At 43.2% G+C, this 26,128-nt stretch overlaps 2 protein-coding genes across 8 annotated transcripts in view; one reads left to right on the top strand and one right to left on the bottom strand.

The window, feature by feature from the left end:
- Positions 1-1,457: 1,457 nt before the first annotated feature.
- Positions 1,458-4,222, top strand: timm9 (translocase of inner mitochondrial membrane 9 homolog). 7 transcript variants are annotated; one of them, XM_061258567.1, is made up of 4 exons: positions 1,458-1,482; positions 2,844-2,897; positions 3,253-3,348; positions 3,756-4,222. In XM_061258567.1, exons 2-4 carry the CDS (start codon positions 2,859-2,861, stop codon positions 3,888-3,890), a joined length of 270 nt encoding a protein of 89 aa, XP_061114551.1. In that variant the 5' UTR covers positions 1,458-1,482; positions 2,844-2,858; the 3' UTR covers positions 3,891-4,222. The 7 variants fall into 7 exon arrangements, with proteins under 7 accessions (XP_061114551.1, XP_061114499.1, XP_061114525.1 ...); XM_061258515.1 differs by lacking the exon at positions 1,458-1,482 and adding an exon at positions 1,737-1,818; XM_061258541.1 differs by lacking the exon at positions 1,458-1,482 and adding an exon at positions 1,871-2,023.
- Positions 4,223-8,514: 4,292 nt separating this feature from the next.
- arid4a (AT-rich interactive domain 4A) overlaps positions 8,515-26,128 on the bottom strand; it is a 47,384-nt gene continuing 29,770 nt past the window's right edge. Inside the window, exons 16-26 of the mRNA XM_061238866.1 lie at positions 25,363-25,639; positions 24,475-24,809; positions 22,398-22,580; positions 21,939-22,023; positions 21,640-21,838; positions 20,691-20,753; positions 19,084-20,286; positions 18,360-18,461; positions 14,238-14,426; positions 12,981-13,127; positions 8,515-10,419 (exon numbers count right to left, since the gene is read on the bottom strand). Coding sequence (XP_061094850.1) covers positions 10,316-10,419; positions 12,981-13,127; positions 14,238-14,426; positions 18,360-18,461; positions 19,084-20,286; positions 20,691-20,753; positions 21,640-21,838; positions 21,939-22,023; positions 22,398-22,580; positions 24,475-24,809; positions 25,363-25,639 — 2,887 coding nt within the window. The 3' untranslated portion in view covers positions 8,515-10,315. The remainder of the gene's footprint in view (positions 10,420-12,980; positions 13,128-14,237; positions 14,427-18,359; positions 18,462-19,083; positions 20,287-20,690; positions 20,754-21,639; positions 21,839-21,938; positions 22,024-22,397; positions 22,581-24,474; positions 24,810-25,362; positions 25,640-26,128) is intronic.

The following is a 26,128-nucleotide window of genomic DNA, read 5'->3' as shown; positions in this document are numbered from 1 at the left end:
CGTCGCTCTGGATAAGAGCGTCTGCCAAATGCCAATAATGTAATGTAATGTAATACAATAGCTAATACAAAAAACAACAATATCTATACAACTATATAAGTGCCATTACAGTCTATGGCATATACAGTGCATCTGGAAAGTATTCACAGCGCTTCACTTTTCCCACATTTTGTTATGTTACAGCCTTATTCCAAAATGGAATAAATTAATTTTTTTCCTCAAAATTCCACACACAACACCCCATAATGACAACATGAAAGACGTTTTTTTTTTTTTTTTTTGCAAATTTATTAAAAATAAAAAACTAAGAAATCACATGTATATAAGTATTCACAGCCTTTGCCATGAAGCTCAAAATTGAGCACAGGTGCATCCTGTTTCCACTGATCAACCTTGAGATGTTGCTACAGCTTAATTGGAGTCCACCAGTGGTAAATTCAGTTGATTGGACATGATTTGGAAAGGCACACACCTGTCTACATAAGGTCCCACAGTTGACCTGGCCAATACCATCCCTACAGTGAAGCATGGTGGTGGCAGCATCATGCTGTGGGGATGTTTTTCAGTGGCAGGAACTGGGAGACTAGTCAGGATTGAGGGAAAGATGAATGCAGCAATGTACAGAGACATCCTGGATGAAAACCTGCTCCAGAGCGCTCTTGACCTCAGACTGGGGCGACGGTTCATCTTTCAGCAGGACAATGACCCTAAGCACACAGCCAAGATATCAAAGGAGTGGCTTCAGGACAACTCTCTGAATGTCCTTGAGTGGCCCAGCCAGAGCCCAGACTTGAATCCGATTGAACATCTCTGGAGAGATCTGAAAATGGCTGTGCACCGACGCTCCCCATCCAACCTGATGGAGCTAAGAGGAATGGGCAAAACTTCCCAAAGATAGGTGTGCCAAGCTTGTGGCATCATATTCAAAAAGACTTGAGGCTGTAATTGCTGCCAAAGGTGCATCAACAAAGTATTGAGCAAAGGCTGTGAATACTTATGTACATGTGATTTCTTAGTTTTTTATTTTTAATAAATTTGCAAAGATTTCAAAAACGTCTTTCATGTTGTCATTATGGGGTGTTGTGTGTAGAATTTTGAGTTAAAAAATGAATTTATTCCATTTTGGAATAAGCCTGTAACATAACAAAATGTGGGAAAAGTGAAGCGCTGTGAATACTTTCCGGATGCACTGTATAAGGCTAATCATGGTGGTGAGTTAGGGAGGGAAGGGTGTAGCCTGAAGAGATGAGTCTTCAGTCTGCGCTTGAAAGAGGTCAGAGACTCTGCCATTCTGACATTCACCAGGAGGTTATTCCACCACCGTGGGACCAGGACAGAAAGCAGTCTGTGTGTAATAGCTTGCCAGTGCATGTAGTGGAGGCAGAAACACTGGGGGGTTTCAAGACCAGGTTTGATATGGTGTTGGATTCTATTTAGGTTTTAGGCTAATTAGGCAATAGGTACACTTAAGGGCAGGAAAAGGTGAGCATTGCTGGGCTGAATGGCCTGTTCTCGCCATTACGTTATGTTATGTTATGAGTCAATCACGGCCTCATACTCGTTTATCCGCGGGTGTGACCAGGTGCCTGCAGTGTGACGTAAAACTATGGGGACCAAATTGGTTTAAAATAAATCCTAGATCTTCTTCTGTATGGCTCAGAAAAGAAACCGGTCACTAGAGAGTAATTACTTAACTGCGAAAAATGTTTTAGAGTTCAAAAGTACGCTCCAAAATCATACATTTTGCCCAGGGTAATTTCGCAGTTGTGAATGGACTACTATGGGAAATGGGAGATTTACAAAACTGCAATACCTCGAGTAAGCACTGGAGTTTGCGAGCTTTTCATGGCAAACACTGGCGCCCTGCATCAACATCCCTTAGATGCTTTAATTGTGAAATTGGTACATTCGCCATTTTTCAATCAACTAGAGTTTATGTATTTAGCCAATATATAAATATAGGTTCTGTTTCTATGTTGATGTTCCAATAAAAATCCACGAAAACTTAAACAAATAACTCCAGGTATGTGCTTTTAATTTTTACTTGCGAATCTGGTTTAATATATTTACCTACGAAAGCGGTTCACATGTCCTTCAGCTAGTTAACGACTTCCTCGATCCGAGAGGCGCATAAAAAGGTGACCGTTTTAAGTCTATTTCTCTGCATTGTTATTATCTTAATTATTATTGAATACATTTCGACTCTAAAAAACATGTAAGATAAATTAGTAATGGTCAGCACTGATGTTGGGAGCTGGCTAGCTTTCGCTAGGTTGCTAGCAACCTGGTTTTGCAGCGCATGTGACAGTTTCTTGCCACAGAACGTTTTGTCTTCGCATTAACGTGGAGTTGAATGAATCAACATTTCTATAAAATCGTGAGCTCGGTCACCAACGTCCGCAATATCCACGAGCAATAAGTTGTATTACTTTTGGGTAACTTTGGCTTGGTAGTTAATCACTGTAAGTTAACGATAGTTGATTACCAAAAAGGTACCTAATTCTGCGACACTAGTTAAGTTCCACCTAGTTAAACTACCAGGGAATAGCTACGTAGATACAATTTATTCATGTTGAATGTATCATTTTGGTGTGGACTATTCGACAATTACTATCAAATGCAGATCATTTGTATTAGACCGAACTATTTGCTGCTAACGTTATTTGGTTATTTCCACAGCAGGTTATTTTGCATGTCCAGGTTTTACTACAATCTTTTTTAATCATGATAACATGTATCAGAAGATTTTTAAAGGCATTATTGTGTAGTAGTTGTGTGATAGAGTGTAGCTAGACATTTTCCTATTGTTTTATTTGTTGACTTTTTTTCTCTAAACAATCAAGGAACATTTTAAAACCATGGCTGTCCAGATATCGGAATCGGATCAGATAAAACAGGTCGGTAACCTTTGTTTCGTTATGAATTGATGTGATTTTTGTGGATGATGCAAAATTGATAGATTTTTTGTTTATTGATGCAGGGCTGTCCAGTGCCTCCATTTCAGGAGCAATTGGTGCTGATAATTGATGCATGCTATTGCTAAATGGGAAATAATTCATGGGCACATAGGCTAATTGGGGATGCGTTAGTGTGCTACTGAATTTTTCAGCTTGGGTGCACCATGGAAAAAATGTTAACTTAGAGCCCTGCCATATTATACCTTTCAGTGTCATGTAAAATAGTCAATAAAACAACTGTACACTTGGCGAATTTTCAAAGCAATAATGACTGGATTTTCTAAATTGTTGACAGTTCAAGGAATTCCTGGGGACTTACAACAAACTGACAGAAAACTGCTTCATGGACTGTGTGAAAGATTTCACCACTAGAGAAGTCAAACCAGAGGAGGTAATGCACTTTTTTACTTCCCTGTATTAACCCTTGTAAAATATATAGGCCTAGAATATATAATTTAATTTCTAGGTGTGACAAGAACATTTACAGTTTTCACTGGGTTTTGGAAGTACCTTGATATGGACAAAGTAACAAGCTTGAAAATGACATACCCAAAATAAAATGGTTATTATTCTTGGACCCTTTTGACTACAGGCATAATGCTGGTCTCTTCTGAAAGGTAACCCTTTGGGGTTTGTTTTCCAAGAGTCTGAATTACTCCAAATATTACTAATACAAATTTACAGGCTCTCAAACACAGTGAAAGTGGAAGCTTTTTTCTCATATTAAAGAGATCATCAGCTTAGTGATTGTACTGTATTTGCTCTTGAGGCCAAATTGCTACTTGTACTTCCCTCCAGACGGCCTGTTCGGAAAGCTGTCTCCAGAAGTACCTAAAGATGACCCAGCGGATCTCCATGCGCTTTCAGGAATACCATATACAGCAGAACGAGGCCCTAGCCGCCAAAGCTGGTTTACTGGGACAGCCCCGTTAGGAATGCCTCTTGTGGCCAGAGGCAAACCTGCAGTCAGACGATGACACTGCCCCCCATACACACCTGCAGGCTTTACCTGAAGAGGATGGGGACGGGGAGCACACCTACCTCAAGACCCCCAGCCAACAATGTATGGGCAGCCTACACGGTCAGACATGATACCCCACCAAGGGCAATGACCCTTAAGACAGTTTGGCCCAAGTGGGAAAACATCAAGCCGAATCTTGTTGCAGGCTAAAGTTGAACTTTTGAACTTCTGTGGACCACATTCTCTTCCTTTAGTACTTGTGAAAATCAATAAAATATGAAACTAGCATCATATAATTAAGGTATCTACAAGTTGGAGTTGGTGAGTTCTTTGTGTTTGTAGTAGTAATGCCCAGCTTTTATTCTAGGTATAGTACACACAATAGATCAGTTGAGTAGAGTTTACGACTTAATTATTCCAACTCTTAGCCATGACAATTTTTGAGTGTACACAAGGAAGCCTTTAATTACCTACTGTCACATTACAAAATTGCAGTAATGTGACAGTAGTTCCAGTTTAACAGGCATACATTTCAGAATGTGAGTTCACAGTTGTGTTTTCTTTGGGAAATGAATAAGCAGTATCAAATTCCTTTAATTTTAAGTGAATTGCATAGTACTACTATTTCAAATACACATGATACGTTGTGTAAATAAGACCGCTTCAGAGTTGCTGTTAGGTGTATTTCTTCCCTTTGAAGGAGGTAGGATACAGATTCCGATAGGCTTCAAGTCTTTACTTTAAGCTAACACGTTTTGCTTACATGGAAATTGAGTCAGTGAATATACAAAAATGAACATGAAATTGAACGTCTCGTCTGAAAAAGGTAAATTTCCAAAAATTTTGGTGTTGTCCTTCTAGGTCCCTTAAACCAAACTCTGAACACCGTGGCAGGGTTCGTGAAGTTTTGGGAAGACATGAGTTTCAGGTACCAAAAAGAGCGTTCAGAGATGGAGAAACCCCTCTTGATATAATGACTGATCAACAGCTAATTAATATTTACAGATTTAATAGAAAAAGCATCTATGACCTCTGAAATGCTGGAGGACTTGATGCCACAAACAAAGAGAAACCATCCCCTGCAGTACAATACATTTTAACAGCACTGTGTTTCTTCACAAGCGGCTACTTACAGTCAGTGCTGGGGAAACTAGTTCATGTGCACAAGTCAACCATGAGCAAAAATACTACCATTCCATTAATGTGCAGTGGATCTTTGATCCAAACTGCAAAATTACAACAAACATTGTGGCATGCTGACCAAAACCCAAGCAACATTTCAGCAACAACTTAGCAACCACCTTGAAACACTTTAGCAACAACCTAGCAAGACTTTAGCAACCACCTACCAACTCCTTAGCATCCACCTAGAAACACCCTCGCAACCACATAGCAACAGTGTAAATGGTGCATGCATGTTTACGCAGGCTACTGAAATATGGGTAGCTGCCGTGATTTTGCTGTACAAACAAATATATAAACCTATTTTATATGACCAAATTTGTTTGTAGGATATAAACCACAAAAACAAACAGACATTTCCCAATCTGGGTAGTGTGATAATAACGACACAGAAATTTGGCTAAATATTTTGCATAATTGGGGGTATTTAAGTTCCCTGCCATTTCTGCTTTCTGGATCTGGCCAGTGCCAGATTTTGTGGGTTAGGTTTTCATAGTTTGTGGGTGTGAGAATTGATAGTCACCCAGAAACATGAAAAGACTTCCGCTGAAACATACTCACCGACCACTTTATTAGGAACATTTTTACTTTATTACACCTACTTATTCATGCTTTTATGTAATCAGCCAATTGCGCGGCAGCAGTGCAATGCATAGAATCATGTAGATATGGTTCAGGAGCTTCAATTAATGTTCACATCTTGACTTTGACTGTGGAATGATTGTTGGTGGCAGACAGGGTGGTTTGAGTATCTCAGAAACTGCTAATCTCCTGGGATTTTCACGGTTTGAGAGCCAGGCGAGCTGCACTGGACAAAATTGATTTGCATGGGCAGATCACGATATGCAAATACAGTATGGTCAAACGCACACTGCACTAGCTGGACTGCTAACATAACGCACCACAAGGGTCTCCATAGAAAAATGAATGGAATGTATTGCGCACCTTAACAGCTCAACCATGGCGAGGATTGACCCATATGATAGCGGGTTGACCGATATGAAATACAACAGCTTCTCTACAGGAGTGGTGGTGGCTCACAAATGACCTAAAACGCAAGGTCTGTCTTTGTGACTATCATTTACTTGGACACCATTCACTGCAGTTTGCAACTACTCGTATTGATTCAGTTAACGTAATTTCTCATTTAAACGCATATCATGCAGGATTTTCACATTGAAAATATAAAACAAACATGCTCAGACAGTACTATGATACATACCTGTATCTATGTTCACTTCTGCCCAATACCTTGCTCATGTACATTACATTACATTATTGGCATTTGGCAGACGCTCTTATCCAGAGCGACGTACAACAAAGTGCATACCCATAACCAGGGATAAGTTCGCTGAAAGACCCTAGAGGTAAGTACAATTTCAACTGCTACCTGTACAACAAAGATAAGGACAAGGGCCATTTTTTTTTTTTTTTTGTACAAACAAACAAACAAACAAGAGCAAAAGTGACCAAAGTTAACTATCCAAACACTGCTTACCTAGCCAACTAAAAATACCGATATACAAAGCAAGTCACAGAGACAACAATTAAGGTTCACAGGGAGGTAGGGAGGGATGGGGAGAGGTGCTGCTTGAAGAGGTGCGTCTTCAGCTTGCGCTTGAAGGTGGGGAGAGATTCTATAGTTCTGACCTCAACGGGGAGTTCGTTCCACCACCGTGGAGCCAGAACAGACAGTAGTCGTGAGCGTGAGGTGGAGGTTCTGAGAGGGGGAGGTGCCAAGCGGCCTGTGGAGGCTGAACGAAGAGGTCTGGCAGGGGTGTAGGGTCTGATGATTTTTTGCAGATAAGCTGGGGAAGACCCTTTAACTGCTTGGAAGGCTAGCACCAATGTTTTGAATTTGATGCGAGCCATGACAGGCAGCCAGTGGAGGGAAGTAAGCAGGGGGGTGACGTGTGAGTATTTGGGAAGGTTGAAGACCAGACGAGCTGCTGCATTCTGGATGAGTTGGAGGGGTCTGATGGCGGACGCTGGGAGGCCAGCCAAGAGGGAATTGCAGTAGTCCAGGCGGGACAGAACCATCGCTTGGACCAGGAGCTGGGTCGAGTAGGGGGTGAGAAAGGGGCGGATTCTCCGTATGTTGTAGAGGAAGAACCTGCAAGACCGGGTCACCGCCGCAATGTTCTCGGAAAGGGACAGTCTGCTGTCCATCACCACGCCGAGGTTCCTTGCACTGGGTGACGGCGTGAGTGTGGTATCCCCGAGAGAAATGGAGAGATCCAGATGGGGAGAGGTATTAGCAGGGATGAATATCATTTCAGTTTTACCTGGGTTGAGCTTTAGATGGTGGTTGTCCATCCAGCTCTGGATGTCCCTCAGGCAAGCAGAGATACGGGCTTGTATTTGTTATTCTATTTGGTATTTGTTATTCTAAAAACTCTTCGGGCCACTTTGTGGTGTGGGCCTTTTATTTCTGTGCTGTATCTGAAAAGGATGTGTCCACTGAATTCATGCACTCTATGATCCAATACAAAAGTAGGAGGAGGGCAAGTGGAGACATGTATGGATTGGATACCATAGTGGTGAGCTGGGTTAGTGAAAGATTAGCCTCGGTGCCTAACCAATAATCAAGTGGCTGGCCAGCATTTGGTAACATTAATTAGCCGTCACGTTATAAGCTAACCAACTTCAGTTTTGTATGTCAGCTGGTCGACCATGACTGTTTATATTTGAGAGATTCTACCAGTTTATTTCCCCTCATGCTTAAATCCAAAAGACTATGGGACTTTCAGGAGACTTGATATAAAAATAGAACAAGGAATTGATGCGTTTGTGAGTGTGCGCGCACGCTTATGTCAAAGGAATTGTGCTCCTTCCAGGCAGGCTAGAGCAGACTGAAATCCACTGGTGTTAGCAACAGGATTGGTTAGCTCTAGGCTAGCTACTAACTTGAACAGAATTCAAACATGAATAATGTCAGTTAAATAGCTAGCTAAATGGCTTGTGTAGAAAGTGAGGACTAAAGCATACGTTTTACTAATCATATTAGACTGCGGTTGTTAGCGCATCACAGTGCAGGGTAGTTTGCAACAGAGCTAGTTACAAAGCTAACAAGAGCAAGCCAGAACATAGGCCAGAATGATTTGTTGGTGTTCGTGGGGTTGAGACCCTAAACAGAGGAGCGAAGAAGTCCTGCATACTATGCCTTTAAACCCATCTCATTATAGCCAGGGTCACAATAATTATGAATGCATCACTACAAATTTGTACATTTTAGGCAATATATCTCAGGTTTGTGGTGATGACTTGGGTGCATACTCCAGTGCAGGACAAAGTTCTGATGAGATGGGAATGAACTTTCAACTCCACTGCAAAATGGCACTGATCTAAAAAGGCCCTAAGCTGAAGCATTAGTCTTCTACCAGAATCCAGTCTAAAAGGCACAATAGAGAAAAATTTTATTTGAAAATTTTATTAGAAACGAAGGGAGCTCTGCGTACTTTACAAAGATACAATGGCTTTGCTTAGGAAATCCAATAGGTTTTTTCCTTCATCCTGGAATCGGTAGATACATTTTCATTTTAAAGGAAGTAAGTCTTCACAATTTTGATGAAATAAAAAGTTTATAAAGCATAAAAATGTACAATGCGTTAAGCAGTTCTACTTCACACTAGAGGGTCTGGTTCAGACTCTTGCTGGAAACCAAATGAATCATAATGTACAGTCTATGGATGTGCACTAAAGTTTACCGACTTAACATTTAGAAAAGAAAACTTTAATATACAAAGATGGATAAAAATGAAAAATCATAAAATAAATCTTTTTTTTTTTCTTTTTTTTTTTTACAGTTTGTGTAAAATGTATTTTTCAAATACATGGTTTTGAAAGATCTATATACAAAAGAAACAGAGAATCCCCTGGGCTTGACAAAAGTTCCTGTAGCAATACTTTTTTTTATTTTATTCAAATGAGCAAAACTAAAATAAAATATTATAATAAGCACTTAAATTAAAAGACATTGTAGTACCAGGCAATCTGAATACAAGCAGGAGAAAAAAAAAAAAAAAAAAAAAAAGTGAAGGCGCATTCAGGTGCTCTTTATAAATTGTATTAAAACGAAAAAGAAATTGGGCCCAAAGATTCAGGAGGAAAAACAAGTCAATGTACAACACAGTTGTCAATGTTTGCTTTTAGATAATCTCATTCTTCCAATCTTATTTTTCCCCAGTCCAAACTGAACATGGAAGGTTCCAATCCGTTTTATTTATATTGTAGAAAATACATAAAAATGTTTTTGTCCACTGTCTGAATAAATATATTTAACAAGTTGCAAGATAATACCTTTATTTTACACAAAATTTCATGTCTAGAAATCTTTCATTAAATAACTACACGGTTGTGATATATACCTTCTTTTTTGAAATTTCCGTAATAAAATAAAAACTCTGCAATTACATATAAAAAAGACAAAATACACTTGCAAAGGAAATTAGTCCACTGAAAACCCCCCTTTCCACTGTAAACATTTCGGCTTTTTTTTTTTCTTTTTAAAAGACATCGAAAAAATACAGTTTTGCATAATTATCTGTGCTCAAATACTACAAGAGTGGAAGACGACAGCTGCAGTTTTCAGTAAACTACATTCCCATTCGCAACTGAATTTGTCCCGCTTTTTCAAAAGAGGACACACTGCTGTAACGTGTACTTTGGCAGTTCTGATAGAGTGAGCGAGCGAGCACAATAGACTTTTCCACAAACTATGTTCAGCTGGTTAACAGTGACCGTTACCCAAAAAAAAGACCCTTTCCACATATGTTGCCTGGTGTTTGCCTTATTCTGATGATGGAAACATATAAACATAGGATAACCAAAGGATATCCAAAGCGGTCCCAGCGCTGGAATCTAAAAGAGTCCGATTTCATCTGGGGAGGTGAAAGTGCCTTGAACTGCAAGTCTGCAAGGTTGGATTTGTGAACCAAACTCAACATTCCCCCCATACATTCAACTCACATTCAGCTTCCTGATGTTACGATTGGTAGATAAGGGCGGAAGAAGGAAGAGAAGGGATCACTTTACAAAGTGCAGGGAGCGGCCATGTGGCAGATGGAATTGTGGGACAAGGGGAGGGGTGGAAGAAGAGGGGGGCAGTCGAGTGCTTTTGGCCGCTTGCTCTGGATCGTCAGGTTCAGTACATGTCTCCACAGAGGCAGCGGGATGCTGGGAAGGCAGAGAGAGGCAGAGAAGGTGCCGCCTGCCATCACCTGCACTCCAGGGCCACAGTGTTCTGGGTGGGCGAGGCAGAGGACGGGCTCATGGCCGTGTCCGAGGAGCCTGACGACGTGGAGGCCATAGTGTGGGACACTGGGGAGTTTAAAGGTCAGACAGACAGTCACTACACTGCACACAGGTCTGCTCAAGAGCCTATCAATGGCAGGATTTCATATACAATGCTGAAATTCTCCCTGTACTTCAACAATTACATTCTTATGGCAAGTAAATGTAACAGAACAGACACAGACTATGCAACCCTGGGACATGTAATTAGATTATTATACGATTTTCATTTTTGCCAAACATAAAATGTTGCCTCTTAAAAGACTTCTAGTAATTTCAATCACAGAAGGAAAACATCTGCATAATTTGTTGGACAAAGAGGGACAGATTGATGATTCTCAAAACTTCTAAAACCTTTGATATCATGCGTATCAGGCTAATGAGACTCATATCCTGCCTGCAGTTACACTCTTGCCCACTAGTCACCGCACACAGCATAATATGGTTATATAACCAACAACTTACAAAATAAATAGCTAACATTATAGGCATGGGCAATGGTAAGTGCTGCCTTTTTTATACATAATTCATATCCAATGTGCAATAAAAAATTCAAATAAAAGTCAATGAAGAGTGAGCAAAGAGTCAGAATCAATTATGCAGAAAATAAATTAAGCACAAATCTTGCATGTCAGAATGAAATATCTACTCGCCTGTATATGAATTGGGTGGTTAGGATTTAAAAATTAAATGCAAAAATAACGAAAATGCAAAATGTTTTTACGACCACATAATATTTCCTTTGCAATCTCGGAGTAGCTTGCTACCAGTCGGCTGACCTGTTTGAATGGGAGTGGTGCACAGTGTGATACACGCTTGTTATCTCGTGCATACTGCAGTGACCTGTCTGTTATCTTTGAGTCTAAGTAGAAATGCATCCATAGACCAGGGGCCTATATAACAAAGCAGGATTAGAGAGTTCGCTGGATAACTGCACTGAGTAAAACCTGGAATCCTCTTAAATCTAGAATACTTATTCCTGAGTTTACACAGTGCAACCCCTGTCCAATTGTTTTTGTTATGCAACTAACATGTAGCCCACTGTGACGCTTCAAGTCATAGCCTATTCTCCATGTGAAACTGTAAAATGAGTATGTCAAAAGATGCACAAACTCTCTGAGCGTTGTCCATGACCGACCTCACCCAGCCATTTGTCATTTGCAATTTTGGTTATAACTGCATGTTCTGCGTGTTCCATCCTTGAGATATTGCTGGCTAGCTGTGACTAGCTACAGTGCCCTCCATAATGTTTGGGACAAAGACCCATTATTTATTGGTCTCTGTGTTCTCTATTTTGAGATTTGTAATAAAAAAGTGCACATTGTCAGATTTTAATGAAGGGAATTTTTATACATTTTATGCTTGAAGTCTGTGATTCATGGACATCACCAGTTGCTAGGTGTTTTCTCTGGTGATGTTTTCTCTGTATTGCAGCTATCTTTAGCTCATGCTCATGCTCATTTCAGGGACTAAGCCCCTGAGGTTCTCTTCAACATATGAAACGCATGCTTAATTGGGTTCAGATCTGGTGATTGATTTGGCCACTCAAGAATTAAACATTTTTAGCTTTGGGAAAACTCTTTTGTTGCTTTAGCAGTACGTTTGGGATGATCAAAGTTTTGAGGTATTAACTTGAACAATGGAGATAAATCAGCCAGTACCTTTCGCAGCCTTACATGCCGATGCCATAACACCCACCACCATGTTTCACAGATAAGGTGGTATTGCTTTGGATCTTGGGCAGTGTAGCCTCTGTATTTCTGTTCATGTTCTGCGAACAGTGGTCTGAAGAGCATTTCTGATCTGTTGGCATTTTTCTTTATTATGGAGAGAATTCTTCTGTTATCAGCTGTGAAGGTCTTACTTGGCCTGCCAGTCCCTTTCTTAATTATATTCCTAAGGTTAAACCTAAGGTTTGGCTGATGTCTCCAACCATTTTATTCTGGTTTCTCAGTCTCATAATGGCTTCCTTGACATTCATTGGCACAACTTTGGTCCTCATCTTGATAAACAGCAATAATAGTTTCCAAAGGTGATTGACTGACTAAAGGAAAGACTAGGTGCTGAGAGCTCTATACCTCTATTAAGGATGCAATTGAACACACCTGAGCAATTATAAACACCTGTGAAGCCATGTGTCCCAAACATTATGGTTCCCTGAAATGAGGGGGATTATCATAACCAGCGCTGTAATTTCTACATTTCTACAATTTCCAAAATGTATAAAAATACTCTTTATAATTCAATTTTAGAATTTGTTGCAAGTCAAAATATATTGGGTCTTTGTGCCATTGAGAAAAGTTGTGTTATTAATCATGTATTTGTTTTAATAAAATACAAACCATGTGGAGATATATTCCCTAAATGTTTTCTATGGGTTTAAAATGGGAAAAATGGTGGGAAATTTTCTTTTCTTTTGTGAACACTGGTGATGCAACAATCTTCTAAGCTTCTTCAAAATTACACTGCATCATCTCTAGCTGAAGTGTAGTTTGACCTACATTTCAGCTAAAATGAAATTGCATAATTTTAACCAAAACATTGCAGTGGCAAGATCCGTTGAAAGACAATGATACATATGCATTTACCTTCTCTCTCTTTTTTCTTCAGCCTCTTCCGCCTCCGGTCAATAGAGGCGACTTCGGACTTCAGGGACATGTAGTACTTTCTGATTTCTTGTAGTTTGTCCTGTAGGAAGGCAATGCGCTCCACGCTCGTCATGTTGTCCAGTTCGGCTGCACCAACAAAAGGGTTATAAAAAAAATAAAAAAAAAGATTGAGCACACAGCACTAAGAATGAGCTCTGCTAACTGCTATCCCTGACCTGTTAACTTACCAACATCCACACATACAGCAGAACCTTAAAGAAACTTTCAAACTAAGAAAATTGAAACATCCAGTCAACTGAACAGGGTACAGAATCTTGTGAACTTATTGGTTGTTAAAGAGTAGCTTACATGGAAAGAACCACTTTTGGCAGATTTCTGTCTAATTGGGCCAAGTTTGCATATTGTTGGTTATTTGATTGCAGTTTACATGACAGTTTGGGCGAATGCCATTGGTTTGTTAGGATACAAAATAAAATGAACTGAAATAAATATGTAATTTCCTAAAATTGGTGCATTTCAACATCAATTTCAGAGTTCTGAGCAACCATTATTCCCAATGTGTTTCAGTTCTCTGAAGTTCTGCGGTACAGTACAAATCATCACATTTTACAAATACTCCCAGACATCAGAATACAGAGATGTTATCCTAATCTTTACTCTAGTTGTCACCTGTTTTGTGCTATATGCCTCTTTTAGATTAATTCTGTAACTTGTGATCAGAGTAATGCAAAATATTCTGCACAGAAAAATTGCTTTGAGCATTCACAAGCCAGCAGTTTACCATCCTGTGACCTTCTACTGCCTGACTGCTGAAGCAAGGCAGGAGGGGCCCTGAATAGCATGAGAGGAAGAAGTATAAAACATTCCTTGATAAAATATTGATGAATAGAATTGATGAAAGTGCAAGCATATTTGTAACATTGCTGTTAATTGATACTAAATGTGATTATAAAAGCAAAAATGACTTGATTAAAACGGTCATAATTTGATAAACAACTGCCCCCCTTTTTTAAATAATTGACCACCACAAGGCATGGCTGGGCACACACCCTGACAAGATCAATGAAATGTGTGAAGTATAAAACCCTGCAAATTAATCTGCATTGCCAGCAGGAGTAATCTCACCCTAAAGCTCTCCCTGCTGAATGCTCGTTTGAACAAAGACTACAAAAAGCAGAATCTCATTGAAGGCCCATAGGCAGCAGTGGCGCAGCTGGATGATGTCACAACACTCACTCAGCTGGAAGGTCCACTTGTATGTGCGTGGAGAGGGGAAGGCTGGCTTGTCCCTGTGCTTGTCCTTGTCCCCCTCCCCTGCTGGGGAACGGGCCAGCTTCTGGGCCTTGGACGGGACAGAGTGCTTGACTGGAGACAGTTTGCTGGAGGTGTCCATGACCAGAAGGTCCTCACTGTCGCTGCTGTGCCCTGAGGGGGTGAAATCACAGGTTGAGACACACATTCTTGTGCCTGGGGCATCATCTTGGGTTTGGGGTATTCTGTACATTTGTAATTATCAAGTGCATGAAACAGTGCCACACTGAACGTCGATGGACCGGGCGCTCTTGTTGGAAAGCAATGGTAAATGGGATGGGCGGTATAAAGGGTAGATTGATATAGATTTGTGCCACGGTATAACTTTTTTCATGGATTATAAATTACAAACTTAGATTTTTAAGTTTTATGTGTTGTGAGTGTGGCATGAAAATCTGGGAGTTTTGTTTCCTTACAACATATGAAACAGACTGCAAGCTTTCCGACTATGCGGATAGAAAGCTAGCTTCCCAGCTGATTCCCAGCTGATTCCCAGCCAGTTAAATTACCAAGACCATACATTTGAATCGAGAAACCTGCTCCGTAGCAGAATTATTCACATGATTTCTTAACTGCACTTGAGGTGGTGCAAATGAGACCAATGAAACCCATTTCAAAACTATTACATTTGTAACATTTACCCTTGCGAGACATTTTAAATAGTCAATGCCGAGCAGCATTGGAAAAGAAAAAATAAATAAAACAAATGATAAGGCTGGTTTGTAAGAATATCTGTGAAATTAAGTATGACCAAGCAGACTACAGCCATCCCAAATACTGTGAAAACAGACTAGGTAATGTTAAAATAGACCATTAGCTTGACATAGCAAATGTGATCTTGCCAAATGATGGTCCATCTACAGCAATCATACAATGTCTGTTATTGGAGCATGTCATTGTTAAGGGGTACAGGTTGTCAGTAGAGATTAACTGCTGGAAAGAAGAATTCAGGGGATTGATATCCTTGGGATTTTGGATGACCATCTAAATAAGTCATAAGAAGGCATGTACCATCTGTGCAAATTATGTGAGATGTGCTCTACACAGCTCATTGCAGCTCAGCAATGGGCTACTGTTTCTTTCAAGCAGTACTTTCTTGTACACAGTCTATGTACTAAGGTTTAAGCATGAATTCATTTAACTTGCTAAGCTGAAGCTGGAATAGCTTTTGTAATGTGGACTTGCATGAACTCATTATTGTTCGATAAAAAAGTTTGAGGCAACAAGGGTTAACTGAAGTAGGCAAAGTTAAGTTTGACAGTTTGAAGTTGAGTGTGAAGGTTGAACCCAGCTTTGTGGTATACCCCCACAATTAATCTGCATACAGCATGTGGTGCATTTGTTAACGCTAAGAAAAATTATAATTCATTGCAAGGACCTGGTTTCCTCCAGACCACACATGTTCGCTAACAATCAACACTATAAAGTGAGAGTTCTCTGCCATCTTGTTACAGCTTTCTGTATACAGGGGCAGAAGCTATGTCATATACTTACTGCATAAGTTCTCACGCATGCACGTTTCAACAAGGTTCGTCAGTCAGTCAGTAAGGGACAAACCGATTCTAGGCCGGCAAAAATAAAAAGGGCACCAGGGGTAACTTCTAAAATCTAAAGTCAAATTAACAGGCAAAATATTTCACTAAAACAGCAACATTAGATTAGTGTAGTTTTTTCGAAGACAACTTTGCAAACACGCAGTGTTTGCCAACGTCAGTAACCACAAATGTGAAGAAACAGGCTGCTTGTTACATTTTCAAATGTGTGATTTCTTAAAACAAGCCCAAAAAAACTGCAACCTGCAACTTTTTTTTCCCAAGCTGGTAGCCTATGTTCAGGGAGTATTGCTGGATAATATGCACTGTTATAAACACCCATTATCTTTTCTGCAACTGTAAATGACATCCTTTTTTGCCATCCCTGAAGAGATGCACCTATCCTCTGTGTGGGGTTTGGAGGAGGAGTCACATGTTCATACGAATGTTCCTGAGTGCAGGGTCACACCTGCTCTTTTCCAACACTTAGCAAATCAGTGTCGACATGGCTCAGGCAGTAAGAGCAGTCGTTTGGCAGTCGGAGGGTTGCCGGTTCGATCCCCCGCCCGGGCTGTGTCGAAGTGTCCCTGAGCAAGACACCTAACCCCTAAATGCTCCTGACGAGCCGGTCGGTGCCTTGCATGGCAGCCAATCGCCGTCAGTGTGTGAGTGTGTGTATGAATAGGTGAATGAGAAGCATCAATTGTACAGCGCTTTGGATAAAGGCGCTATATAAATGCCAACCATTTACCATCAACACTGCCAACTAAATCACACAGGTAAGACTGTGTGTCAGGTACATCAACACTGCCTGGTGTGTCAAAATGCCATTTGGTGGGAACAGGGACAAGACTAACTATTCAGTTATTATATATAGTCTGGCAACAAACAAATACAAGAAAAACAGTCAGTCAGTTCTGTACAGAAAATGACAGGTGTAAAATGTGCTTGAGGGAGAACAATATTTAATTATGCGATTCCTCGAAGTTGCAGAACATTCAAATTTTAAATGAACCGAAAAGCGTGTCCCTTTGTAGGAACAGAGTAGGCTACATAGCCTGCCTCTGGGTGATACCACTCCTGCTTTAAGAGCCATGCCCACACACAAAGTCCTGTCCTCAACCGCCCTTTCAAAGTCTGCAACCAGGTTCTGAGGAGTCAAAACGTGTTGCGCAGACTTTCAAGTTCCCTACTTTTTAACTGAAATTCAGCCTTTCCTTGTCAGTATTATCTTTAAACGTTTTCCTGTGGGTTATTGAGCTGAATACTGCCAAATTCTCCAGGGCCTTTGTGTGTGGACTTGTTCTCTGTACGTCTGTTACTGGGCATTTTTTGTGTCTGGGCATTTTCAGTATTTTCACATTTCTCAAGAAAGCTGGCAATACCACTTTTCAAACAACTTATTTTCCCAAAAAATCTATCTAATGTTTTTTGTTTCATTTAGTTTCAAAGGTAATAAAAAAAAGTGATGTTTCTAATCGGATTCAAGAGGTGCCGCTGTGTTTTCAGCCTCTCGTCCATGCTGTGAGCCTGCAGCACAGCGGTTTTAATGCACCATCATGTCGCTCTTGTAAGGGAGGTGATGTCAGTGAAAGAAAGAATGTCGGATTTTTATCTTTCCAACTCACCCATCTTCACAGTAGTCTGTTCCTTCTTGGTCGGCGCTGTACTAATCTAGTGCACAGGTATATTCACACTAATTCCATGGGATCAAGAAAGCCTTTATTTAGCTTAACAAAATGAAGAGGGAACATGTCCTTAGTAGGCTAATTATACAATTGACGAGCTGTGCAATATTCTCATTTATGGCTGAATCGTAATCGTGTTCAACTTGCGTTTAGAGGATCGCTATCGTTTTGCTTCACTAGAGATCTGCCATGGTGGCAGATTATCCTCCTCAAAATGTTGCCATTGCCAACCCAAATGTTAATTTGGGTAATCTGATATTCTATGAGCCCACTGCTGTAGGCTACTCACAACTCCAGTCAAAATATAGAACAGTCTTCAAATATAATACAGGATCTTTTAAAAATTATATAAAAATGAAATGACAAATGAGGGGAAATAATAAAAAAAAAATATATATATATACATATATATATATATATATTTTTTTTTTTTAAACATTAGCTAGTTAAGACAAGAAATGTCAATTTCACTTCACCAGTTAATCGATGAACTATCCCTACAGATCAACCACCAAGCACAACAAAAGCCACCTTGTCACACCGACATGTTCTAACCATGGCCACGTCCAATCATCTTCTCCCATCCAAATTCCACATCCCTGCTTTCGCTGAACACACTACGCTACGCTTACATGCTATAAGTGGCTTTGCTATAGTTGCTTGTGGCTCAGCATAAGACATGTAAATGCGTACTGAAAATCAGAGCCCTGGTATGGATGCAGTTGGTTGGTTTTACATTACGGTCATCAGTAGCAGCATTGGGGGAGAAGGCATTGGCACTGCCGTTGTTGCTGGCAGAGAAAGTGGGCAGCAGCGGCACGGCTCACCTGCACCGTTCTTCTCCTTCAGCGCTGCGCTTGAGCGCTTCTGGTTCCGCTTGGCTTTCTTTGCGCTGGAGCCGGCGTTGCAGTCCAGCGACCTCTTCTGACCTGCAGGCGACAGGAGCACACCGGCCCTCATTCACGGGTTTGCCATGCTCACATTCCAGACAGGTCCGGCAAACGCTCTTATCCAAAGAGATCGATTCTCACAGCTGGATATTTACCACACCGCTGTACTGAAGCAGCTGAGGTTAGGTACCCTGGCTCTAGGATGCAACAACAGCGCCTCACCCGGGCAAATCCATTACCAGTGACCTATAAGCCCAGTCCCCTAGCTGTCATACTAAAAGGCCACCTCAGCAGCACAAGCAATTTACCATGGCTTTAGGGGGGAGGGGTTGAGTGGGACAGACTGCTGCCCCCTTAGGAAGCAAACAGATCATTCAGTAAGCCAGTGATCCTAACCATACCTCAAAATCAGCCATTTTCACTTGGTTCCTACTGATTTTGTCTTCAGTTTCTCCATCTCAATAGCATTAGTCACAGCATACATGGATGATCAGGATTAGATTTTCATTGCTCTGTGAGTATTAACTTGTTATTCCTTTCACTTCACTTTCCTTTGTAATCCTTGATAAGGAAATAACACCGGACTGAGTCTCTTTTGAGAGTAAGGTTTCCGAGTGTGTTTTTTGGGTATTGTTCTTAGACGTGAGAATGGGTTACCCACCTCGGTCCTTGGCCTCCCTGTCTTGCAGGGAGATGCTGGAGTTGGAGGAGCTGGTGCTGGCGTCAAAGCCGTTGGCCGACTCGCTCTCACACAGGCCCTCCTGGGACTCCCCGGCCACGCTGTCCACCTCGATGGTGACGTCACTCTCGCTCCTGGTGCTGTGGGACTCGCCGGGGCTGTTGTCGGGGCCAGGGGAGAAGCCCGGCGAGGTGTGGTGATGGTGGAGGTGTGAGGGAGGGTTCGGCCGCAGCTTGTCCTCGCCTCTCATGATGGAGAACAGCTCGTCTCCGGAACGCTTCTCCTCCCCTCTCATCATGGAGAACAGCTCATCTCCGGAAGGCTTGTCCTTGTCGTCCAGGTCGTCCAGGTCGACCTCGTGGCACACCAGGGCCTCCGGGCCCATCTGGGCCAGCAGCTCCTCCTCAGGGCTCGACACAGCCTCCTCGCCTTGCAGCCCCTCCCCTTCGTCCTGAGACACCGCCCCAGGTGCCACCTCCACTTTGCCCTGTACCTCCAGTGTGCAGACAGGCATCTCAGCCTCCTCCTCCAGGCAGGGCTCTGGCCCCTTCTCGGGGGAGGCAGGGCCCGGCTCCTCTAGCCTCTCCGGGCCGCGGACCTTCTTCTCCGGGGTGCGCTGCTCGAGGGCCTTGCGCTTGGGCGGCCTCCTGTCTTCCCGGCAGATCTCCTCCGTGGCGGAGTCCGTGTCCGAGTCGTTGGGCCGGTGGGGCGGGGAGAAGCAGGGTGGCCTTTCTGGAGACTCTTCCAGCTTTTTCAGGGCGGGCAGGCAGGGGGGCTCGGCCTCTGTGTGGTTGGCGGTGGGGGACGGATCGGGCCCCGGGTCCTTCAGGCGGCTCCTGCGGCCCTTCGGTCGGGGGGACCGCTCCTCCTCCCTCTCGGGCTCAACCGGCGCTCCTGGTGCTGGCTCCAGCCGCTCCGGCTCCTTCAGCCGTGGGGCCTCCTCCTGAAGCTCTGCTGGCTCCAGCCAGGGGATGGGAGGGCTACTTGCGCGCTCAGGCTCTGGCCCCTGCTCTTCAGCTGTGCCTCTCTCTGCCCTCTGCTCCATGGCCCGGCCCTCCTCCGCGCGTCGCTCCTCCTCCTCCTCCTCCTGTTTGCGCGCCGTGGCAGGGTCTGTGCTCTCCGCCCGGCCAAAGCGCTTGTCCGGGGAGTCGTCCGACTCGCTCTCCTCCGAGGAGTTCCCCGATTCTTTAAGAACAGAGAGGGGTAAAAATCATCACACGCAAACACAAACTTTCATTTGAATTACGTTTTCAAATGTTTCATGAAGTCTATTACAATAGAACTGGTCATTTATTCAATAAAGTTTGCGACTGAGTACTTAATTAAATATGAATTAAGGAAGCGATTGAATACACCCGACCAATCAGAAACAAAAAACAAACAACTAAAATGTGGGGACTACGTATATAAAAATGGATACAATTCCTATACAGATCACCAGATATGGCGACAGACTGCACTTTAACCTCCTATTCATCATCTACTTTTAAATCTAATTTACTGGAGTAGAGAGCTAAAAGAAGAGAAATTGTACCACTGGACAAAGACAAAATTGCTTTACAGAGTGAGATTTAAGGAAGATGGCTGACCGTTAGAGCCTCTGTCGGAGTCATACAGCCCGGATGTCCTCCGGGTGCGGCGACGCGGTGTTCCTGTAGGCAGACAGACACGTCACCCCAGGGGTTCCACGGCAACAAACAAGGTGGAACAGCAAAGCAGGCTAATGATAGTCAATGTTACAATACTTCAATGATAATGATACAATATGTCAATGCAGAACTGCACAGAAACTCATCAATTCCAATGACCACTCTTGGGGCCAGATGTATGAAGCCTTTTGCGCCGATTTTCAGGCACACATGAAGCATTCTGCCCAGGAAACATGCGTCGTAATTATCAAACTGGTTCACGGGGCTAGAACCACAGTATGTGTGTGATCTAGGCCAGTCAAAGCAAGATGGCCTTATGTCCTTAACCTTAATTGTGTGGCTGATTATGTATTTTGTTTAATTGACTAGTTCACGCAATTAACAGGGTTGAATTTTGTGAAATTTCTCTGCCTCTAAAGAGAAGGCGTAAAATGAGGCGCAAGACAGAAACACAGATCTACGCTTCAAAGATGCACTTCAACCCCCAGAGCAAGAAATCAAACAGATTATTAACAGTACATATTAATGAATGATTGCAGCCAAGAACTAATTTAGGCTGGGTGTTTGTCACAGAAAAAAAAAATAATGATCAGTGTTGCCGCTAATAAAAAATGTCAGTAGACTAAATGCAATGATATTCTGCTATTTGTCCATTGCATAGGGCTTCTTCAGGATGAATTTTGCGCTGCGAGTTTCATGTATGAAAATGTATGTAAAAGAGAGTCTGAAATTACTTGTATACATTACGACACTGCTGGTATCACAACTGGCACACTAATTTTGCTCTAATGTGCTCAAATTTAGGGAGTTGAATGGGATTGATTCAATGTCAGCTATATTTGTTCACCCACTAGTCACCCCCCCGCGGCAGCTCAACTCTCGTTCATACCCTCTCCGTTAGGTAGCGGCGAGGCGTCTGACAGCCGACCGCTCTTTCCCCCGGGGTGTCTCTCGCTGCTGGGCGTCTTGGAGAAGCCCCTCGACACGCAGGGAGGGGTAGACCGGAGCGGGGGACGCCCCCTCTTGGCCCCTGTCTTCACCTGCTTGTCCTCCTCCTCCTTCTCCTCCCTCTCTCCATCCTCTTTGTTCTGTGGGACAGCACAGGGCTGCGTTAGGACCTTTCCTCCCTCCCCAAACCCGGTCTCGGACACTCACGTCATCCCACCAGCGCTCGCTGGCCCCTCTCACCTTCACTTTCTTCTTCTGTTTCCGCTTGGTTCCGCCTTTGTCGACGGGCCAGATGATCCGGTCAGCCTTGACCCATTCGTCATACCTGTGAAGTACCAGGCCTGTCAGTGGAGTCCTGCAGTGACCGTGTGGTCACGTGTGAATTACAACACACACATACTGTTACATACAAGCACATGCTTAGCAAGGTTATCACGTCAACTACATACAGGAGCCTTCCTTAAGCAGCTCCCAAAATTCAAATGTGTTCGGTTTGCATGGTTATGCTCACAGACAGACAACTCTCCTCAATATCTCTGCAGTGATGGAGGCTCTCGTACAGCACAGGATATTGGTGCACGTTCCCTCTTGTTCCCCTCCTACCCACATTTTTACTTGATTCACAGTGATTCTGCAGTGCCCCCCCCTCAGTGTGGGAGCATGGACACCATATTGCGTGAGCAGGTGGCTCCCCCTCACCTGACGTTCCAGCCGTAGTAATGCACCAGGTAGAGGACCTCCCCATCGTCCGTCTCCGTGTTCTTGATGTTGGCCTCGTAGATCTTCTGAGTTTTCCCACGCCCGTACTTCACTTTCACCTTGGTCCCCATGAGCGTGTGTTCTGGGTCCTCATCCTCAGCCCCCTCCACCTCCCTCTCGTCACTGTGGGGCAAATGCAAGAGTCAGAGGACACCAAGAGAATTTGGGAGAGTTTAAATCTTTCAATGTCCGAGTGTCTTGGTCCTCATAGGAGAAACCTATTTTTACCAGCTGCAGGCAAAAATAAAAACACCCAGAGCTAGGGATGGAGGTTTTTTTTTTTTTTTTGCTGCCTTGGGATGTATAGGCCACATCCAGTACCAGATGCAGTAGTAAATCAAACCAAACATAAGGCCATGGGGAAAAAAACATCATTGATGTATCTATTGGGTTCTCATAAAACAACCAATCAGCAGCAAGGCTTTGCACCATCTTCTATGTGACACTGAAAAAACGAATCACATGATCACACAGAAGCTGTACATACTAGTTGATGATTGGCAGTCTTATCAAATCCCAAGAGATATCAGTGATGTTTCCCATGGCTTCCAGGCAGTTGTTTACTTCCAGGTTAGGCATCATGGTGGCAGTTATTTTTATTACACAAAATAAATGTGTTTTTTTGACGTGTAGCCTAAAAGTGTATTTACATGAATATTCATGCCTTCAGCTACTACTTAGCTTTTATCATTTCAGAAAAAAATCACCCGTACATGTGCAGTACTTGAAATTGTCAACACAACAATATTTTAAGCGGTCTTGAAAGAGAGCATCTGACGTGCTCGACAGGAATTGCATTGGCATCAAATGAGAAAAGCAAGCGTAATAGAACTTTTCATACCTGAAGAAAACTAATCAAGCGTTTTGGTTAGATTACCATCACAATAAACAAAGATTCAACAGCGAGGTCAATCTTTCTAATCTCTTGCCACCACAGGAGCAGCAACCCTGGACACACTCAAGCATGACTGCGACTCCCAGCCACAAAAAACGTGTGCCGTGCCTGCTCAATTCCTTGTGGTTGAAGGCATCTGATGGTAGCAAGCCTCTCTATATCAGGAACTTCATGTCCTGAGAAACTGTGAGAATCAGTCACCTAAATCAAACCTATCACCCGCCAGCAGCGTTAAATCAGGGGGAAGCGTTTCAACAATTACTGAATGCACAATGTAAGGGCTCAACAGAGCTGCGCACTTTTCACAGCTTTGTATCACAGGCGCTAGGCACAGCTCATGTGCAATGATGCGCCTAAAGCGTTAGCTCTAGCACAGACCCATAACAACAAGCTGCTAATCGCACTCATTAACACGTCCTTCTTCATTACAAAGAACAAGTATGCAAATGGAAATTTCATGGAACTTAGTAGGCTGCTGAAAGGCATGTAATGACTCCGCAAAACACTGAAGGAAACGGCTATGGCTCGTATGGCAATACAACAGGAGCTCCACACACGATGGAATGAGCCGGAATGGAGGGCAGGGATACTTTTATCAGTGAGGGTGCACCCATAATTTGACGGTTAAGGGAACCTTATTTAAAGCTACAGAGCGGTCAGTTGCACTCCATGTGAAAAGCCTTTCCCTCCTGAGAGGGCAGGTCAATTTTTCTTTCAATACACCCAGAGTTTCAGAAGTCACCCACGGCAACAGAAATGACTGAACACTATTTTCTCAAAATAAGTGTTCAGAAAACAACTTATTAGATTTATGACCCAATCCCTTGTTAACATGACAGAAAAACATGCCCGAAACGTTTTCATATTATCAGCGTGTTTTCTTAAGTGGAAAGCAAAGGCCAGCAGTGCTGAAAGGACACTGCTTCAGCCCCAGCACCAGCTCAGAGCGGGAAGGCCTCGCATAAACAAGAGAGCACCACTGCACCCACTACAACACTACACCACTGAGGAGAACTTGCAAGCAACGCTTACTACCCACAGCGAAGACTACGAACACCCAACAGCGTGGTACACTACGAACACCCAACAGCGTGGTACACTACGAACATCCAACAGCCATACCGTATCCTGGGCATGGGCCTCTCTCCCTCCTTCTCCTCTTCGTCCTCCTCCTCCTCCTCCTCTTCCTCTGACTCCTTGTCAGACTCCTCGAGGTGCCGGCTGCGCCTCTCGGGCTTGGCCCTCTTCCCTGGAGTTGTGTCGGCGTCTAGTGCCGCCTCCCGCTCCTCCCCGCTGACCTCCTGGGCTGTCACCTCGGCCTGGGCCTCGTCCGCCCTGGCCACCTCCTGCTCCTCCCCCCACGGCTCCCCTTTCGGCTGCTCCTCCTTGGCCTTCTCTGCTTTGACAAGCTCCTTGCCCTCCACTTTGACGGGGGTTAGGGTGCACCTCCGTCCCGCCTGAGGGAGATAGAGAGGCAAGGTGCGTCAGTCCCAGCCACCCAAAAAAACTCTTGCTATGACTGGTCCCTTTAAAGTGATGATGTTATTTCAATGAAGCACAGACTGCTTCCCTGTGTGAAACTAGCCAACAGGCTACACAGCATTACACTAGAGCGTTCTCTGTCTTCCAGCTCAATAATATGATCACACCAAAAAGCCAATCGGCACAAGATTAACTTTTTTGGCAGGAGAAGCTGTCCAGTCTGCAAGCACAGGTGCACAGCATCTGTGACAGTGTGATTAGGTGTCACTGGATGTGATGAGTAGAAACCCAGGAACAGTCACAACCCACAGTCACCAGTTTAGATACTTAATCCTGCAGATTACCAACTACAATTACTACTTTTCTAATATTCAGAACACCTGCTTTTTCATTCAATTGTGTACATCAGTAAGACTGGTCCTTGAAAATTATCAGGGAATAATTTCATAAAATGCAATCAAGTTAAAACATTTCCAATGAATTTTTGCTCCAGGTCTGAGGGACAGAACCGCAGTGACGCTGACTCACCCTGGGGGAGCGAATCTCTCTGCGCTCCTCTTTCTCACTCTCACTGCTCAACTCCTCCTCTTCCTCCTCCTCTTCTTCTTCTTCTGCCGGCGGCTTCTTCTCACTGCCCGCTGGCTCTGCCGGCCCCTCCAGAGGCAGCTCAGCCCTTGGGCCTGCCCTCCACTTGTGTGGCTCTGCCTTGGGCTCCTTGTGGCTGGGGGGCCGCGGGTTGTTGTGGTGAATGGTTCTGAACTGGATGCAAGCCGAGCGGCAGTACTCCTCAAAGCCGTAGAGGTACCTGGAAGGCGTCGATAAGAGACACTCGTCACACACATGCCACTGGCTCATAGGTTTTGGTCACCAGCACTGACAGCCCAGGTTCTGGCTGATTGAGAAATGGCTCACAACCTACCCACACGTGCTATACCTGAACTCTTGAGCTGAGAGGCGCTCCACAGAACTGACTAGCGTACACTAGGGCTGTCGCTCTTTATTCAAAAAATCAAGCTTGTTTGAATCTCAGGAAAACGTTTAATTTAATAAATATACTTAAATATGTAATTAAGGGTCTGAATTTATAATCCCCTTGCCCAAGTGAAATAAGAAGTCCAGTTGCACACTGAGCTCATATGCGAGGCGTTCATGGTAGTGCTCAATATCCAAGCCATTTTAATGTTTGGTCTGGAGTATATTGCTGGGTAAGGCATTTTTTGAGAAAATGTATTACTGTTATTTATGAGATAAATTCAAACTCAATTCTTGGAAAAAGCGACAGCTAAAGTGTACA

This window comes from Conger conger, chromosome 1, assembly GCF_963514075.1.
Source record: "Conger conger chromosome 1, fConCon1.1, whole genome shotgun sequence".
In the NCBI taxonomy this organism is placed as follows: domain Eukaryota; kingdom Metazoa; phylum Chordata; class Actinopteri; order Anguilliformes; family Congridae; genus Conger; species Conger conger.
This window is presented reverse-complemented; position numbering and strand designations above follow the sequence as displayed.